This window comes from Maylandia zebra, linkage group LG23 (assembly GCF_041146795.1).
Source record: "Maylandia zebra isolate NMK-2024a linkage group LG23, Mzebra_GT3a, whole genome shotgun sequence".
Taxonomy (NCBI): Eukaryota; Metazoa; Chordata; class Actinopteri; order Cichliformes; family Cichlidae; genus Maylandia; species Maylandia zebra.
In genome coordinates, this window is record NC_135188.1 from 42,719,939 (window position 1) to 42,740,425 (window position 20,487).

General features: G+C 41.9%; 1 protein-coding gene across 1 annotated transcript in view; it reads left to right on the forward strand.

Annotated features, from left to right (window-relative positions):
• The window catches only part of ptgfrnb (prostaglandin F2 receptor inhibitor b), a 76,064-nt gene that overhangs the window by 43,484 nt on the left and 12,093 nt on the right, over positions 1–20,487 (forward strand). The window contains exon 11 of the mRNA XM_004573839.6: positions 3,411–3,518. Coding sequence (XP_004573896.1) covers positions 3,411–3,518 — 108 coding nt within the window. The remainder of the gene's footprint in view (positions 1–3,410; positions 3,519–20,487) is intronic.

Consider the following 20,487-nt stretch of genomic DNA (forward strand, 5'->3'; position numbering starts at 1 on the left):
GAAGTGAAAGATGACAGCAAATTGGAAAGGAGAAGATGAACTGAAGACCGTCTTCTGTCTTTCTCTGGGGAGGGCAGGAACCCTTGAGCTTTACTTCCCTTTTTTTTTTTCTTCTATCACACTGTTTTTACCTTCTTCGTTCCTTCCACCACCCCTGCTGTCTCTCCCTCCCTCCCTCGCTCTCTGAGACAACTTCAAAGTGAAGCCCTTTGGCCAATCAGCCAGCTGCAAAGATCTGCACCACTGCTTTCCTTTTCTCTCTCTGCTTGCGTGCGTGTGTAATCTTTCAAGTGTTCGAGCGCGTGTGTCCGAGTTGAACATTTTGAGTTGACCCCACACAGAGCAACACACACGCACACACTCCCACACTAACAGCGATCAAGCTTCAAGCAGAGTGGTTTTCAAGAACCCCTTACACTCGCCTTGGGGGACGGAAGCGCTGTGCACTCGTCGTTGTTGTGTGTGTGTCGAGTGCATCCACAAACTGGCAAGCCTCCCATTGTTCCAGCTGTATCTTCAATGTTTCAGACGTGCTGTGGTATTTCTGCCTTGCACGGGGATCTTCTGCGAGGAGGTATATGGAAATGCAACGTCTCAACAGCACAGTCACTGTTTAATAATTCAGCCTTTAAGTGATTTTAACCGTTAAAATTAAGTGAGAAGTATATAAGTATACGAAAAAAAAGTGGTATCTTTTTCCAAGAGTAAGGCCTCTATAAGAAACAATGTCCCCATTTCAGACATGACCTTTTCTTTTGTGAAAGTCTTCATTAGTAGAGTCTGGCTCTGATCCCAGAGTGAGATAGAGGAATGAGCTAAAAGGAGAACTTTAATGTCCACCTTTACTGGGACACATTCCTAAACTCAATCATTCATCGTTTATTAGAAGGTTTTAAGTTAAATCCGTGTCATCCAACATATCATTTGTCCTCTCATGACAAGACCATCCATGGCACAGAGTGATGAGCACGTGCTTCCTAATACAAACATCAGCGACGTGAAGGAATTTTAAGGCCAGGCGTTCTTTGGACTTGCATATAGATCACCAGTGGCAAGACTTAAACATGTCTTAGTATTTTCATAATGTTTATGCAGCTGGAGTGCATGCATTATACAGTATGCTACTCATGACAGCATGGGGAGTGCAGACTTCTGAGGGAAAACTGTCAGAACATTTTAGATTTTACGAGAAATGGCTCCAAGGTCTCACGACTGTAGTTATTCCCGGGCAGTTTTTTTTTTTTTTTCCTTTTCTCCACACGATCAAATTAATTTGTACGTCACTTTTCTTGTTTTGCAACCCAATCAGCACTACACTTTAAGACACAAATTCACCACAAATTATGTTGTCCAAGGATAGGGATCATTTCTATCCATCTACATGTTTGCTAATATCCAAATGAATCCTTATTTTTTTTCTATGATGATCCCAATTCTTCCATGTGTTGGTTTCCAGGCATAGAATCACACAGGCTTAGATCTGGTTACCAACTATCTGGGGTTAACTGGTCCCAAAGGACACATCTATATTTCCTGACCGGTTGCCAGTGGTTGCTATGAAATTGATTGCTAAAGCCCCGTTCACAGAGGAATAGAGCCCGGTCAGTAACCACCAGGTCCTGCTCGTCGAGTGGTGGCTAAACTGTGAAAAGCATGATGAAAACTGGAAGCAGAGACTTTTTTGCCTTCAAAATAAAAGTTTTACCTTTTGGAAAATATTGGTAGCAGCAATAAGGCACAGCTTTTACTTTGAGGGTGAGCGTTCAACGTTTCCTGTTTGCTTTGCAGTTTTTCCAAGTTTCATTACAGCTCAGTGGGGTACAGGCAGCTGGTCAGGGAATAAACGTTTCGCTATTGAAACCAATTGTTGCAGATGGTCGCTAAACGCACTCTAGGCTAGTAAATGCATCTCTGGGACATATACTTACCTTCTTATTGGCAATTAACCAAACAGTAATTCGTATTATTTGTCAGATTATTGCAACTTGGATTTGAAGCTGCACAGAAAGGTAACACTCTTCTTGGCACCCACCTTTCGTTGAAAGTGGACACACGCCTAAGAAGAACCTAAGGCTGTGTAAAATCTTACAGTTGTCATGAAAAAGGGGAAATTGACTGTAGCTTTCTTACTTTCTTACTTTTATTTTTTGTACCTGGCTTTAAAACTGCTTTTTAATGCTGCAAAGCAGTTTAACATGGGAGTCTGTGGGGATTAACTCAGCAGGGACCCTCATAATTCAGCAGACCATCTGCACATATTTTAAAAGTATCCAGAACAGAGTGAGGAGCGGTGAGGGGGCGGGCAGACTGTCAGGTTAAGCGCTCCTGTGTGAGGTTTCCATCGAGGCCTAGCGTGGACCTTGACCTGCTGAACCTACTCGTAGATTTCAAGACTCGATGAACGTTCGAAATCTGAAACTAGATCCTGGTTCAAGACCCAGACACATATTTTTCTTTATCTCATCCCTGACTGAGAGTTTTTCTCACAGATTAGCTGCCACTCTGAACTGTATTTAAAGACTTACCTGACTGAGGTGCAGGTGAGAATTCCCACGTCTTGCGCAGTCTATTAAGACATTAGCCGGTCTTTAACCTGCCAGCTCCCTATTACAAAGTCAGTGTGATGCCAGATTGGTCCGATTTGCAAATCGTGCTGTGTGTGGTGCATCATTCATGCTCCAACTGCTTCAGAAAAACACCGTCTCCACTTCGACACAGTTTCTGAAGCAGACTACGTTCTGCTCCATGTGAGAGAGAGATCCTGATCTACAGCTCCAAAAGGTTTCACATGTAAAAAATGGCTTTTCACTCCTTCCTTCCACTTAGACGCATAGCATGCAAAAGCAGAAATTACTTGTTAGTAAACTAATTTTAAACATAACCCGAAAGAGCCTCAAGCGTTTTCCTTTTTTCTAACGAAACGGCCCAAAGCCAACCTGAAAACTTCATTGGGTTGCAGAATATAAAGCCATTAAGGTGTCAACACTGAAGGCACACTTGAAATTGTAGCTATAAATCTTTATAGTTGAGGGCTTTGTTAGCCTTGCAGCAGCGGTTCCCTTTTACAAATTTATAGCGGGTGCCGAGCTCTGGTTTTGAGCTACCATCTGCTTTAGCTACAGTGCTGCTGTTTCCTGCTTGTTGATTTCAGCATATCAGAGAACCCGCAGACTGTGACTTTAAAGCAGTATTTATCATCTGAGGGCTGAACTATATTTTCTCCCCGCAAGCTCACATCTACTGTCTTTCCTCAGGGACCCGAATGCCGAATTATCGTATATGTAGGTTTAAAAGCAAGCCTGTGTTTGAACGAGCCCTTTTGATCTCAGCAGAGTTTCTCTGATGTTTGTTGTCTGTGTCAAATGTCTCTTGAATAAAGCTCATTTGAACCGATGTGCTGGCGTTTGCAGGCCCATCCTTCTCCATCGCCATCAAGTCGGACGATAGCAGCGTTTATCCGTGGGAAACGGCAAAGATGGAGTGCTCGCTCAGCGTCTCCGGATCCTCGCCAAAGACTGGTACAGTGCGCACACACACACACACAGCATATATGGAGGTACTGTATGTGAGGTTTTCTCACGTGCACTCATAAATCACGATCTGCAACTGTTGCAAGCTCTTTTCATCTTTTTCCACGCATGCATCGAGACACTGCTGCAGCTCCCACATGTGCAAATTCATACAAACGTTTCCTTTGCCTTCTTCACCTGTCAACCTGTCAGCAGCAGCCTTAATAAGAATGATGTGATGATTAAGAGTTCTGCATTCTTTCTCTTTCCTTTGTGGTTTTATATTCGGGGCTTGGTTACTTGGTGCACTGTACTAACATTTCTATGCAGGCTGCTTTCACTCATATAGACTTTGAGGTCCGTACTGTTAGGTTTCAGTTTCTTCTGATATGAGAAACCACAGGTTAAAAAGGGGGAAACGGTAAACAATATTGTGTCACATCAGAACGCCAGAATGAAGGGTTTGCTTTCAGTTAGGTGGTCTAACCAGTGCTGTGACTCAAAGCAGCAACCTTGCCAAGTTTGTTGAATTTGCAAAGAACAGCCCAGCCTTCCTACCATCAGGTCAAAATCTGTAATCCTGTGACACAGACTGTCATTGAGTTCATGCATACAAATTCAATTATTGGTGGGCAGGTTAATTATTTAATCAGCAGAACATGAATCAATAACAGCTTCAACACACTGTTATGTTCTCTTCTTCCAGTCTCTTCAAGTGTGAGGACTTTCCACCCACTGTGGCGGCTGCACCTTGTCTTAAATTGGCTGTGGTTAATTAAATTGCCATACACAAAGCATACACTGTATATAAAAGATGGACACGATGGCCTGAAAAGTAAGGCCTAGATTATACTCCATTGCTCCATGACACAGAGAAGGAGTAAGTCTGTTATACTTCTTTGAGGTCAACTTTGAGTCTCCCTGGTGTGCGCTCATAGAAAATCCACACGGTCACAGACAAACAGTCACACGGACATCCGCAAGAACCCTCGGGCTTATTGTCCGATGATGGAATTTCCATGATTGGGTCCTTAGTGGACCCTAGTGCACCCTAGTGCACACTAACAGACTCGCAGAAAGTGTAATCCCGACTTAAAGAGGACACCTTTACTACTGCTTTTGCCCAGCAGGATGCGCTACCACTGGTTGAAAAATGCTGCCCAATTATAAATATGATATAATAATATACAAATATTCCACATGATGCACTTGATGTTTTTTGTTTGTGTGTGTGTGTGTGTGTGTGTGTGTGTGTGTGTGTGTGTGTGTGAGAGAGAGAGAGAGAACCGGTAAAATTATTCCTGGGATGATAAAACTCTGAGCCACTGACACAGTGCTGGTAGTCTTATTATTAATCCAGTAATCAGTGAGCTTAATTATTAGACTCGACGCCATCATAACGTCTGTTTTTCCGCAGAATGTTGATGTGCAGCTCCTTTAAAGGCTTACAGACACACACTAACTCATACACTACTGCACTTGAGCACACGCACACAAAGACACCTGCACGTGAACATCAGATCTACCTCATCCAGGAAGTGCTGTCAGAAGTCTTGTTTTTTTTCTGTCTTTTTTTGGCCTCCTGCTCATGTAAGAAAACCTTCCAAGAAAACAGCTTAAAGGCTATTTTATGCCTTAGTTTGCTCGTGTGTATACTTCATTTCATTGGCAGCCTGTCCAGGGTGTACCCTGCCGCTCACCCTGTGACATCTGGGATGGGCTCCAGCCCCCCAGCGACTCTGAAAATGATAAGCGGATGAAAATGGATGGATGGGTGGATTAGTGCATTATTTATTTATTCATTTTTGCATTTAGAAAAGTGTTTTCTTTAAATCTGATTATTGTGTGGCCTGTAAATACACCAAACCCTTTAGTTATTTTGAAACGCTGTTTGCAGACTATTAAAATTTCTAAGAATATACATTTGATAGCTGCAGAGTAGACTGAACATACTATTAATTTATACATGTTTTAGTCGCATGTTTTAAGCTGTAAACTGGTCGTATGAGTATATGCAATAGAAGTTAAATAGAATTTATTATTTCCATTACTGTACATGTACAATGTTCTGTGACACTGGAAAGTCCCCATAGCACACCAATGGATGCCTCCTGTGGGAACCATCTGTAGTATAACACACTACTTCTTTCTTCTCTCGGTCCATCTATATCTCCGTCTGCCTCGCCCCCCCCCCCCCCCCCCCCCCCTCCTCAGTCTCTCTTTCTCCATCACTCTAAACATCCATTCATCTTACGCCCTCCTCTTCCTCTTCACTCTGTACTCTTTAACTTGAACACATCACACGACGGTGCGCATAACTCACCACCTCGCTCGGCCCAGCTGTCACTGTTTCCCTCAGATTTCTCTTTGCGTCCTTCCTGCCCCGTCCAACATGCGTTTTCTATATTATATCCACATAGTGAGCTGATAAAGCACAGATGGATAGTTAATGCTGCGTTTTAACAAGCAGAGCTAACAAACAGAGATGAATACAATTTCTTTTCTTTTTTTTTTTAATCCAGTTTTTACAGCCAAACATGATTATTTTTGCGCCTGTGTCCTTGTAGGTGTGCATATGTGTAAGCATTAACACAGATGTGTAGAGCTGCAGGGATTGTGGGGGGTTTGCACCAGGGAGCGGAGCCTTCCTCTCCATGACAGCTGATAAAGATGCTACACGTGGATATTGATGTGTTCATTGTAGGAGGAGAGAGAGTCAGGAAAAGCATGTTGTGCACATAAAATGGTTTATGTTCTGCTGTTGGCCGTTAGCCTTCCTCAGACAGGCAGTTTTAACGTTTAAGAATAAATACTGTATGTGGCCATCAAGTCAAGAAGTCTCTTTCCGTTAAAGCAAGTCACCTGGATTCACTAAGGAGTCAGCTGGTGACGACATTTCAACCGTTTCAAACTAACATACGCCTAATTAGCTAGCTAATAGCTTCAGTTAGCAAAAATCTGTCATTTCACAGAGTAAAAATAGTTCAGTTTTTTTACTTTTATCATGAGTATCTCAGTAGAGTAAGAGGCAGAAGTTTCAGAGATAAAAAAAAACTGTCTCTAAGCTCGTTTTCTTTTCTTTTTTTCTGCCATCACGATGGCGCACGTTTCCTGATTTGTGCTTCCTGTGGCCGGGGTTTAAGTTAAACTGTAACTAACGGGCTCAGTGCTAATTGCAAATCATTTGTCACTTCAGCATTTGTGTGTGCTGTGCAACGCTACGGCAGTAGGAACCGGCTGAATTACTTGGGCATTTCTGTATCGGTGATCATGCTCTCAGCGCAACATCTGGTTCCACTTTGTGCATGAATGAAGGCGCTTTGAGTCACACTTTGCTCTGCAAGTAACATTTGGTCTGAAAATCGCTCTCATTCAGCACCTGATCGGCTTTCATTTGTTCCCTCTTTTATTTATTTCTGTTTTCTGACGATCGCAGTGGGTTTGTGAAACAGCTGGCAGGTTGTAGCAGATGTGACTCAAACAGGAGTGAAGGGGGGAGTGCGTTTTACGGCTGCGGATTAACGTAGCACAGCTGGAGCGGTTCTTTATCATATATGAAATACATGTTTATTAATGAACTAACAGGTTATATACATCCAGGGGAAGTATACACCCACCAGTCACTTTATTTAGTACACTTTGTCATGAAGAATTAAGCTAGCTACCTTCACAACTGTCTTAATTCTTCATGGCACAGATTCAAGAAGGTGACGGAGGTTTGGTCCATATTCACGATGTGAATTTCCTGTTTCACCACATCCCAAAGGTGCTCTATTTGATTTAGATTTGGTGACTGTGGAGGCCATCTGAGTACAGTGGAGTTATTGTCACACCCACGAAACCCGTTTTGGGACATCACACATTATCCGGCTGGAATCATGATTTCATGTTGTGTATACAATTCTGACCTTAACATCTAGTTGAGTTTAGAGCTCATCAGACCAGGCAGCGCTTTTCCAGTTTTCCAATCTCCAATTTTGCCCATCTGCTTACAGGTTTGACACGCTGTCCATTCAGAGATGCTCTTCTGCACAATTTGTCAATAACAAATGTATATTTGAGACAGCTTGGCCATGCTGGTTGGATTTGTTTTCCTCTCAGACTAGTTTCTGTGAAGGTTAGAGAGAGTTGGACAGATTTAAATGCACAGACAAAACACCGAGCTGTATCAGTTCATGTTTGATCTTTGAACGCTTGCTATAAATAGGCATTTTTCTGGGTAATAACACGTGCAGTTATATCATTGTACGTATCGCTGCGGATGATCATGTGACCAGAGTTCTTCTGTGATCTAGCTAACCACAAACACTGTTTATATTTAGGGGTTAAACGACTGTGACAGGCAGGTGTGTTTAAGTCTGCGAAAGTGGTCGAAAGCGGGACAAGTATCCATAACAAACAGATTACACACAAGTTAAAGGACCAATTAGGAAACTGGAATCGAGTGACATGCAGCAGCAAAGGTGTGGCGTGTAGGTTTCCCCAGTTTGGACAACCGCCAAATCTCAGCTTATGCAGGTGTCCTTACATCAAACACACAAAGCTTTTTTTGGGTGCGACAGCAAGTTGTATAATAACAGCTCGTGTTTGTGTGTGTTCTAATACAAGTGATTTGTTACTGCCTTGACTCTGAAGCTTATTGTTGTGACACAAGAAGGAAACTAAGAAATTACTGAAGAGGTTGAGCAACAGTCTGTGTGTGCGTGCGTGTGCGTGTTAGAGAGAACAGTACATTCCTTAGAGATGGCCAAAAACGGCTCTCCTGTCGGAGCTTGCTTTAACAGCGGGCATGGTGAAACACAATTGCGTACATAACATCCCGCATTGTTCCTCACTGCTTAGTCATTCAGTGCTCCTATTCACTGTTACGCTGACTCAGCCCATTATTAGTGAAACTACTGACTCCATACGTGTAAGTGCGTTGCTACGTCAACATTTATGGAGCGACGTTACATGAGTCAAAGGAACCTGTATCATGTCGCTCTGTCGTCTAAGATATTTTAATATTTTTTACAAATGAGCAGGATTGAAATCGGTTATCATGTCATCCACAGTAGACTGTAATTGTGCAACTAATTAATAGTAGATTTTATCCCAATTGGAAGCTTAGGGTAAGAATTGCTAGCCAAGGAGACCCTTGTGTTCAAACAGGATAACTTCCCAATTGCAGATTGTTGATCTTTGGTGCATGACGAATTCTGATCAGTAAAATGGTAAATGGCCTGTAGTTGTATAGCACTTTTCTAGTCCCTAAGGACCCCAAAGCACTTTACACAACCTGTCATCCACCCATTCACACACACATTCACACACTGGTGATGGCAGCTACATTGTAGCCACAGCCACCCTGGGACGCACTGACAGAGGCGAGGCTGCCGGACACTGGCGCCACCGGGCCCTCTGACCACCAGGAGTAGGCAACGGGTGAAGTGTCTTGCCCCGGGACACAACGACCGAGACTGTCCAAGCCGGGCCTCAAACCGGCAACCTTCCGATTACAAGATGAACTCCCAACTCTTGCGCCACGATCGCCCCAAGTAGGAATTCTGTTTATGAGTCAAAATTATTGCGTAATGAATAATCACTTCCTATGAGGTGTACTGGATGCCCTGTTAGACGCATGGATAACTGTATTCAGGTGGCAAAAGAAAGAAATGCATCTGTCACGATCCCATTAAAGGTGATTCTTTAACCTGCTCCTCATTCACAAGCCCTTCTCTTCTACCATCATCAAAGCATCTATGACAGGGGTGTCCACCTCCAGGCCTCGAGGGCCGGTGTCCTGCAGGTTTTAGATCTCACCCTGGGTCAACACACCTGAATCAAATGATTAGTTCATTACCAGGCCTCTGGAGAACTTCAGGACATGTTGAGGAGCTAATTTAGTCATTTGAATCAGCTGTGATGGATCAAGGACACATCTAAAACCTGCAGGCCCTCGAGGCCTGGAGTTGGACACCCCTGATCTATGAGAAGATGCCTTCTAATCATAATGATGGACATGCTGTAATTCCTGTTTCCTGCACCATGTGGTACATTTTCAACCATCTTGCCACATGACTCAAACATGGAGTCTGTCTGGTTTATATCATTCTCTTACAGTTTGATGAACTGCTATAAAATGCTTACTCAAACATCCTTTAATGTCAAAGGTATTTAAATTGTTCTTAAACCCAAACCTACAAAAATGTATTTGCGCTTCATCTTTAGTGCTAATGTTCATGTTAGCATTTATTAGTGGCCAACCGATATATGATATCAATATTTGGGGATTTAAATATTTGATAGAGACACAGGAAGCCACAGGTTTCTGTAACATTTGCTACGTGTAGTTATTTGGGAGTTCGTGTTAAGATAATCTCGCCGTGTGGTTTAAAAAATAATTTTGGTTTGCTCACAAGCTTAAAAACAACAGTTACCAGCAGAAAAGTTGCAGAGTGCCCTCTGATGGACAAACTATGCAATATCAACACTAATAACAGGGTTAAAGCGTTAAAAGTGTTAAAGCTCCAGTCTCTTCTTTACATTTTTATTTTCATTTATCAGCCATTAGCAAATGGCCAGCATCGGTCAATGGTTGGTTCTAGCATTTAGCTCAAAGCATCATGAATACATAATAAGTCCTAAGTTGAACTTGTGTGCATGCAGTGAAAGTGGCAGCTTTTAGTTGGTTTTTAACTTGTGCGTGTTTGATTAGTTTTTAGCAGTACCACACACCGATACCTCCACACAGCCGCTGGAGTTGTAGGTAATTATTTTTCAGAAATCTGATGGTGCGTGGGATAACTTCAGACACGATTATTGGCGTTCAAATCGCATTTCAATTACCGTCACCGCTTTCATCACCTTCTGCGTGGGGAGTTTCACGACCCCGGTGATGACGGGAGAATTAATTGTGGACAAATATGTCAGGTTTACAGGATGTTATTCCATAATGATCGGATGCTCTCTTCCTCCCCGCGCTGAGATTACTTTGATCCTTTGTTCTTTTAAGAGTTAAATTTAGACCTAATTTACTAATCAAGCAAGAGTACCACCCTCCATGGCATACAGTAATTGGACAGTGTAATCATTTGTAAATTAAAGTTTATGGAAGATTTTTCTTACCCTAACTCAAAGATTGATGTGTGTGTTTGTCTCGCTGTCTTTGACCCTGTGTTGTTTTGCTTTTCATTAACTCGACGTGCTGCGTGCGGATATGCAGCCTTCATTACCCGAGGAATGAATGGCATGTTGTTGCACTCGTGGAAGTCTGCACTTGTCAGATGTTGCATGCTAGATGTCAGTGGAGGGGCGATGACATCACCATTAGAGATAGTTTTCTTTGTGTTTTGAAGCAGTGCCTCTAAAAATGTGACACTTTTCACAAGATACCACTGTTTTTAACAGCCTGAAATTCTATTGTTTAAGTAACAGCATATCACTCTGTACCTGCTGGGGAAGGCATAAAGCTTTATTCCTCAGTGATTCACTAGTACAGACACACACTGTTCTTTCCCCTTCCAAATGAGGCATCAGGCATGCAAGCAAAAAGAAAGCTAGATGGCTACAATTAGCAAATGCCAACCAAGATGGTTGTTAAAGGTACTAAACTTAACCAGTGAGCTTGGGAAAATAAATTTGCATTTGAAACAGCTTTCCTCTAAGTAGTTTGTATCACTGCTGTTTACTGTAGTGTGTCTCATAGAAGTGCACAAAGATATTTATAGTAAAAAGTAAACATTGCATTATTCCAAGAAGGTTTTGGTGAAAATTCTTGGGTAATTCTGAGGAAAAACAAATGATATTGAATCCTGTTGGCACAGCGATCATGCCTACATTTGTCTGCCAGCAATCCCTCCAGGTCCACAGTTTGTTTGTTTTTTTGTTTTTTTTAGAGAACGAGGGCCTAAAAACACGGTTTGGAATAAAACCACGGTACTGGCAGTCTTTTCCTGATTATCTGATTGTGTTTAGTTCTTTTATTTATGTTTGTTCCTTTAAATGAACTCCTCTAGCATATACCATATAGCAGGTTTACCAAGCTAATAACTGGCTTGTATAATTTACTAGAAGAAGACCCAGCCAAAACATTTTATAGAAAGTACGGACCGTAGGTCAATCAATTAATCAATATAGGTGGTATTTACCGTAGCCAGCAGCTGATTATTTGTGTATGTATTTATGTAGTTTGGCCGATACAGGTGTTGGTGCTTACTTCAACTTAATATACACTGTATGGGAAAAAGCATTGGGTCACACCTCTAAATCTTTGCATGCAGGTCCCAGTACCACAGATGTATAAAGTCAAGCATCTAGCCGTGCAGTCTGCCTTTCCAAACATTTGTGAAGCAATGCATTGTTCTAAACAGCTCACTGAATTCAAGCATGATGCTATAATAGGGCTTCACCATTGCATTTAGTTTGTGAGATTTGTGGAATATCTGGGAGGGAACAATCAGCTGTAAGTGGTATTATTGCAAAGTAGAAGAATTTAGGAGCCACAGCAACGGCCACAAAGTCGCTCCAAACCTCCTCCCTTTGCAAAAGTGTCTCCTGGCCAGAGAAAGACAGGATTGGAGTTTATATGATGTAGAAATGATTGTATGGACAAATCCGCATAGAAGTATCGCCCAGCTCTGCAGTTTGGAGACAAGAACCTCTGACAAACTGAGTACTGCACACCTGCAAATCACCAACCCACAGACAGACACATGATGGACAAATGACTGCCTGCTGATGAAGGGTTCCAAAGGTTTTGTCGACTGAGTGCCAATTTAGGGTGCCAGCGTATGAGTGAGCGCCGCACATGAGCAACACAGAAACGCATCTAGTGTTTCCAGCGTGTCTCTGTGTAGGACGGTGGTTTATGTTAGAATTGAGTTTTTTAGTTTTTGACAGTTTTTTAAATCATTAGTCGGGTGGCGTTTACATTTCTTGACACCAGCTATACTTGTCAGTGCTGCCGTGATGGGAACAAGAGATGAAATTAAGCACAAATATTCACTTAACCATGCTCTGCAGCGCTGTGCACTGGAAGCTCGTGCCACATTACTGCTGAGGAGGTGGTGGCAACCAAAATGGCGCTAAAAGGAGATGTGACGTTGGCCTTAATTTGGTTAGACTGCTCATGTGGCCTTTCTCATGAGATACAAAATACTGATTGATATAGTTTAAACAAATTAACCCAGTTCGTGTGTGTATAGTAGAACACGATAACTAACTAAAAAATGCGCACTGCAAGTTTGAAGTTTTATTTTAAAATCAGGTTGGGCGATAGATACACAACGATACTCGCTTTCGCTCCTCTCCTCATTTCCTCTTCAGTCTCTCCTCTCTTCTCTCCACTCTCACCAAATAACCCAGCTGTCTTCGCAGGGCCGACAGGCAGCCGTTAATTAGCCAATCTCACGCTCCGTTAGCCGGCCGGGGACACAGAACGAGGTAGAGAAAGAATAGACCCAGAGCTGGAGAGAGATGGGAAGAGATGGCGGGAGTGAATGGTTGAGGGTGGGGGGGTTGTGGTGGGGAGCTAAACAGATTGTTAAAGTGAGTGAGAGTGGAAGAGAGTGAATAGAGGAGGCAGTAAATGGAGGGAGAGTCGTTGGAGAACACCATGCAAAGTTTCCTAAAGAGAGAGATGAGGACGAGAGGAAGGCAGGGAATTAAAAGTGGCGAGAGAAAGAGTTCAGTAGAAAGAGGGATGAAGAGCGGATAGACGGGGAAGTGTAGGAAGTGGTGATCTGACAGAAAGACCAAATGATTCTCCATTTAATGTTTCTGGTGAACTAATAATTTTTACTACTAAAAACAAAAAACCCAAAGAAAACACAGCCAACACACAGAGTCCATTCAACAACTGTTAGTTGAGGTTAGTTGTAGTTTATATGTATAGTTATTAGACACCCTCAGTTTGAGGATGACAGATTTGCCCATTAAGTCCATCTTTGTGTGCGCTTGGACAAAGAGTCCAGCCCCACCCACCCACCCCACAATCAACAGGACACCAGGTTTAGCTTGTCAGCTCTACCTGTCCCGGTTTCAAACTGTACAGACGCACTACAGATGCCTGAGATTCATAGGTCTGTATTTTTTTTCCTCCTCTTTTTGAATTTTTATCCTCGGCCCAGTGGCCTGAGGCATTACACACTTGGGGTGTCCGGTACACGGTATATGAGAAACATTGTGAGGGGATTTGTTGACATTCACAGTCAAGGACAAAGTGATTAGATTTTGCTATTCAAGGTCATGGTGAGCCAACGTAGAGCAGATTAGTTGAGTTTTAAGCTTATCGAGGCAAAATTTCACACATTTCTAATTATAAAAGCACAAAATCATAGCGGGATGGCATTTTATATCCGATGGACAAAGGTGTAAACTACAACTTTTTTTTTTTTTTTTTTTTAATTATTAACTCATATTTACTATATCCACATCATGATGATATGGAAGCCCGTTTCCGCCACAAAAAGAAAAAAAAAAGGATCCATAACTCGAAATTTCGAGTTATTTTCTCGAAATGGTTTTGAGTGCACGTTCTGCGCCATATGCTTCTGGGTAACAAGAAAGTGACCTCATTCACGTAGTTTACTGATTGGCAGAGCTAACTCCAAATTTTGAGTTAATAAGTCGAAATTTCAAGAAAATAACTTGAAATTTCAAGTTATGGATACTTGTTTTTGTTTTTTTTTAGTGGCGGAAACGGGCTTCCATATGATGATACCTTTATTTGACCTTTTTTTTTTTAAAGCAAAAAACAGAATTACAGAGTCCTGAATCCTACAAGTTGTTTTTGACTCAGGTGTTAGTCAGTTCCTCATTTCCTGTTGTGCTCAGTCTGAGGTAGAGCAAGTCTAATTTCTTGTCTAATAAACCAAACCTCATCTGGAAAAAGTCAGATGAGTGGCCCACCTGGTTGTGCTGTTCTTGTGGTTCTTGCACAGCTTCCTCTGCACACAGTGCAGGTAAAGCTTGTTATGCTTGTCGGTCCCCTTCTGCAGGGCTTTTGGACGTCGTTTAGGAAGTACAGCAGGTCATAATAATGGCTCTTAATCCACATGCATATTAAACAAAAGTCAAGCAAATGACTCATGAATCATGTTTAAATTGCCTTGTAATAAAAATTTTAGTGCAGCTTGTTTCAACAATTAAAGTACATAAAACTTGAGAAAAATTCAGCAATCATTTGACTTTAAAAAAAAAAAATACATTTCTGTGTCCCCTAGATGACTGCTAAAAGTCAGAACTACCTGTTTCAGGTTTTCAGCTCAAATGAAAGATGACTGACTGAAAACATCAAATGCGGTGCCGTTCTGCCTTTTTTTACTTTATTGAAAAAGTAGAGCAAATGGTTGCCAATCAAAAAGCGGGAAACCGAGCGCTAGAAGAGGAAAAGGGAAGGGACGGGTTTGACAGTCGAACACAAATTGAAAATGTTGCACAGAGTTGCACTGTGCCATAATTTTCACTCCATTACGTCCCACAGTTAAACCGGAGTAGGAACAGAGATGCAGCTTTGAAGAAATCCTTGGAAACAGCAGATCACAGTGTCATCAGACTGCTAAGGCAGCAGTTTTCAAGCAGAAGCGTCGCACATGCAAAGATAAAACATCGTGACCGCACGCAGGGGGATTCTTCTGTTTGGGCTTACACTGCGTGCCAGTCAACAAGAGAGAGTGTCAAAATGTTTCCGACTATAGAAGGCAGTGTTTCGTGGATGCCAATGTGTGATGTGATTGCATCATTAGTCAGGTTGATTGCTTGCAGAAATCTATGGGGCAGTCTTGTGAAACAGTTAACTCTTAAAAATTCTATTCGCTTTCTGGTAAAACACATGTCTGCAGAAAATATTTAGCAGCTCTGCTGAGACCAAAGATGCAGGTGGAAGTGAATATTCATTTCAGTGGTTTAATGAAACGTGCAATCTTACATGGAGATACAGTATTTAAGGTGCTAACGAAAGTGAAAGTCAATATTTCGTGTGACCACCTTTATTCTTCAGCACAGGCTGAACCCTCTTAGGCATCTTTCTCATTATTTCTTTAAGCAGTCTTCAGGAATAGTTCTCCAGGCTTCTTGAAGGACATCCAAAGCTCTTCTTTGGATGTTTCGGCCTTTTGTTCTGTTCTGTCGACATGATCCCACTATGCTTCAATAATGTGGAGGTCCAGCCTCTGGGGAGGCCAGTCCATGACTGATGGTGTTTCCACTGGTATCATTGTCATGCTGGAAAATGAAGCTGTTGTCAGTCTTGTTCTTTCCATATGCTACTGTATGGTGGATCAAATATGTTTTCTGCTTTCATAATTCCATCAGTTTTGACGTCTCCAACACCACTGGTTGAAATCTAGCCTAAACCATAACAGAGCCTCCACCGTGTAGACACTCACTCTTGTACCTTCACATTTATTTGCTTTGTGTAGGTAGACACTTTACTGGTTTATCCCTTCAGTGCCTTTTTAATGCTTGAATGATTGATAGGTCTGTACGAACTGGCTTAAGAAAAAAAGCATTTCTGTTAAACTGGTCAGGTGCAAGGACTGGACTGAAAATGAGGGGAAAATGCAGTCGGTGTCCAAAAAAATGTTAAAACATTCAGAAAGTCAGGAGAACTAGTGTTCAAGAGCAATTTTAAAAAAAGACCATGCCTGGCTCCTTGAAGCAAATAAAAGGAAATGACGGATGGCTTTTGCATAGTGCTGTAAATTCATGGAAGTCTGGATAAATGTAGGTTTCCCAGCTTATCTATCTTTTGTAGTGTAAACATCTAAAAGCAATAACAGACCTAAAAATATATTTCCTATGAAGTCCATATCAGTGTGGTCATTCGTTTTAAGGCAGCTGTATGTCAGTGTGTCAGATAAGAAGTACAATTTGCCTTCATTTACTGGTGTTCTTATTAAACATGCAGCGAGTAACGAGGGAAACTGAGCCTCCCGGTGGCTTTGTTTCTGTGAAGCTAAATGGTGTTTTTATAGTGTTTAGTATTCCACTCTACCAGTGCTGTCCTGCTTTATGGAGCAGAGAGCGCACACACAGTTTCATTAGATGCACTGGTGGTAATCGTCAGTCTTTTGTGTTCGTGTGTGTGTGTTTCGGGCAGTTTACGCCTTGGACTCTTCTCAAGGGATTAATCCAGAGAAATCCAATCAGACTGTTTTCATTTCCACCGACAGCCATTTTAGTTTTATTAGCTCAGACAGGAGCCAGATATTCTATTAGAGATCCACTGTAGTTTAGTTTCTGCCATCCTATCACCAGAGAAGAAGACCCTTTTTTGCTTAATGAAGCTGCTGCAGCACCAAAACTCAGGCTGGGATTTGGATACCATTTTTATCACACACTTCCTGATACACCAGGATATCAGTGGCGTTGCTTCCACTCTATCAGATGTGATTTTCCCCATACCAGTCACTGCACACCAAAGCTGCCTAATGTGTAGCCATGTCAGCTTCACGTGACAACAAGAATGCATGAAATCAGATTATTAAGCAGCCTAAACATGCAAAGAGGGACCAGTAGTGGTGTTGGTCTAATCATTTATGTTATTAATCGATAGATTCCTTTTTAAACCTCGATCTGTCACCTCACAGGCCTGAGAGATTAAAGTGCATGGATTTATAGCTTAGACCCGAGCAAAGTTAACCCGCTTCAAATTTAATAAGTGAAATTCAGAGATGGCTTATTTTTACCCCCTTAAGGTTGTTGACACACTGCTTTAGGGAACAATATTCGTCAAAATAACTCAGTGCTACAATTAAATGATCACTTGAGTTTGATTTGTTTTCTTTCTTCTCATAGTTGACATGAGTTTCCATTTTTATGCACTGCACTCAAATGACGAGGGGGCTGGAGTCCAAGTCTCGCCACCGAGACCTCATTTAAACAGGCCAAGAAAACGATCAATGATCGCCATTGCATCCTCTGGTCGCTGTGGAAAAATGTGTACTCCCCAACCAGCTGACAGGTAGTAGCTGGAGGTTGCTAGCTGTCAGTCACAAAGTGGGTATTGCATTTAAAACCTACTTGTGAGTACTTTGGTTACTAGCAGGTTGCCACTGCTTCCCATAGTTTGCATGGAAAATACCTACTTGCTTGCAAACACTTGCATCTACTCGCCTAGCAGTAATTTGCCTTAGCAATAAGCAACATGTTAGAAAAGACTCACATGTTTCCATCTGTGGTTCACATCTTCAATGCAAACTACGAACAACTGCAGCAGCCTGCTGCGATAATAGATCATGGTTTGGGTTCAAATATACCCTTTTACAGTCCATGGCTTTAACTCATGTTTTACTTGCGCTTATTCACCCGGTCACCCAGATGTCCATTTGTTTTGTTTTTTTTCCTTTTGAGGTAGGACAGTGTCCTCAAACCAGATGGCAATGGTATCAGACAGTTTGTTTCTAATCCCTTTGCAATTCTTAAGATGACGCAGAGACACCACAGAGCTTTGCTGCCAGCTTCACAGGAAGCCCAGTAAAGGGTTAAGAGTTCAGTACGCCTGAAATAAGCCAGATCGTCTGACCACGTCTGAAAGCAGACTACCTGGCACAAGAAGCCGGCCGTCATAGGCTGCGTCTCACTGTGTCTCAGTGCAACTGTACAAATGGAGATAACGCCACACACTTCAGGCCCAGCTCGACTCAAAGGCTTTTTCCCTCCTTCTGTACATGAAACGTGATTGAAGTAGGTGTGTGAAGGAAGAAACACGAGGACATAAGGGAGATGCTGAAATTCTGTTTGACAATCCAGAAAGACTTTACTTTTTGCTTTTCGTTTTTTTTAAGCGTCTTTTGTGCAGCCCTTTTGAGATGATACATCGTGGGCCACTTACTGCTTTTTTCCTGCAGATGATCATTACCTAATTGCAAACAGTTTGACCAAATCTTTGTTTATTAAAAACACAAACTAGCTTATTTTACAGTCTGTTAGATCACCCTTAGAGCAGCTTTCTTTTTTTCTTCTTTTTTTTTTTGATGCCGTGCTTACATGCAGTGAAATTATGGAAATAGTTGTGTGCACGTGCTTATGTAGCAGCACATCCACACTTCTTCTTTTTTTCCCCTGTTTCTTCTGCTGGCTCTGTTTGTAGTACACAGGAAGCTTAAAGGCAGTGTTTAAAGCTTGTCAAGTAACTGTTGAGAGAGTTCACGAGTTCATAAAAGAGGGGTAGGAAGGTCTGGACAGCGGTCTAGATTCAGAGGAGGAACAGCTGTGGGCAAGAGGCTGTGCGTCACCCTGCTAGTGGGGGATCAGTTACTCCTAGAGCCCCTCTCGTGAGGAGGGGGTGGGTGGAGGCCTCTCTCTGGTGATACCGCGTCCTCTCCAAAGGCACAGCTTGAGATGCGTTCACATTTCCGAGTGCCTTTTTCTGCCGTTTATTTATGGCTGTGTAATAAACAAAATAATCTTCTCAGTCACTAAGTATTTTAAATCCCCTCTCTTCCTACCTCCTTCCCTCCTTCCTTCCCCTCGTTCTCCGTCCGCTCCACCATCAAGAACAAAGAAATAAAGGAAGGAGGCTAACTGAGAAAGCGGAGGCTTTCTAATTATAGCTCCGTTCCTCGAGTAGCGGTGTCGTCGCTGAAATAAGCAACCGGAGTTTATGCATCAGAATTATGCAAAGCGCGTCTTTGATCACTCACGGCAATGTCAGACTGTAACCTGGTGCTATCACAGCGTCAGAGAAATGCCTATCTTCTGACTGTCAGCTAGCCACTTTTTAAATGATGTCATTATATAAGAGTGTAGCTGTAGTCATTATGCAGTGGATTAACGTCTTTTTAAAAATCTTTTCACATACCGAAATGTGCTATTTTTACTCTTTTTTTCCTCGCAGGTATTCAGGAAAAGTGTGTTTGGCCAACAAATTAAAGTAACATTGAATGGAATCACTTTGTTGAACATATAACCAGGACATACCAGAGAAAGGTGGCACTCAAAGAATAGAAACCCATGGTCGCTGTCTCAGTCACTGTGCCCAAAGAGTCAAACCTGAGCTGTTTCCCTGGTCCGCAGGAACAGCAGAGCTGCACGACAGGCAGACATGATATCATAGTAAAGATGAAGCAAATGTACTAATCATCTTTAATGGGTGACTGAAGCTATATCGTGGACTATCATGGCATTTGTTTAGTGCTCTGTTGGGTTGACACAGACACGTCAAATGTATCAGCACTTTGAGTTGAGTTGGTAATTAACCCTTTAAAGCCGGTCAGAGCAGCACGCTCCATTTTGCGTAACTATTTTTAAATCCCGGTAGCACTGCAACCACGTAAGCTAGCACAATAATTTTTTTTGCATATGAAACCGGAGGAGTTGTACTTACATCTGATGCCATCAGCTTGTCCTCGGTCACAGTTTCCTTCCACATATAGCTTTGCAAAAACTGCATAAAAAGCACTTGCACCAACAAAAACATAATATTCCAGAAACACGTTTCTGGGATGCTTAGAAGTCATATTGCACTGGAAATAGTTTATTTTGATGCATATGCTGTTTTTGTGCAAATTTGCAGTATAATATTTATTTTCATTTTTCCTGCAGTATATAAAAATTGGTGTATTTCAAAAATAAAACTATGAAAACACTCAAAATAAATTTCCTGTGGTGGGAAACTATTTTGTGCAACTTTTTTGTATTTACAGTTTTGAGGGATAAGCCTCTTAAATTTCTCTAACTAGAAATGTATGTTAAAAAACAAAAACGATTTTCAATTTTTTTGTAGTTTATTGCACTTAATGCAGACATATTATTAAAATTTGGGCTATAATGGTTGTATTGATGTATAGCAACTTGAAATGCTCCCAAAAATGGCACTACAGCATGTAAAAATATAATATGAGCTCTGGCGGACTTGGTTCTATGGTAAGTCTTAAAGGGTTAACTTATATTATCGTGTTTGCACATGTCTAGTGCGAGTATGAACTTGCTGAGGCGGTGGGGTTGTTTTAAAGTCCCCAGGCTGTTTCTGAGCTTTTTAGATCATCCGGTCAAA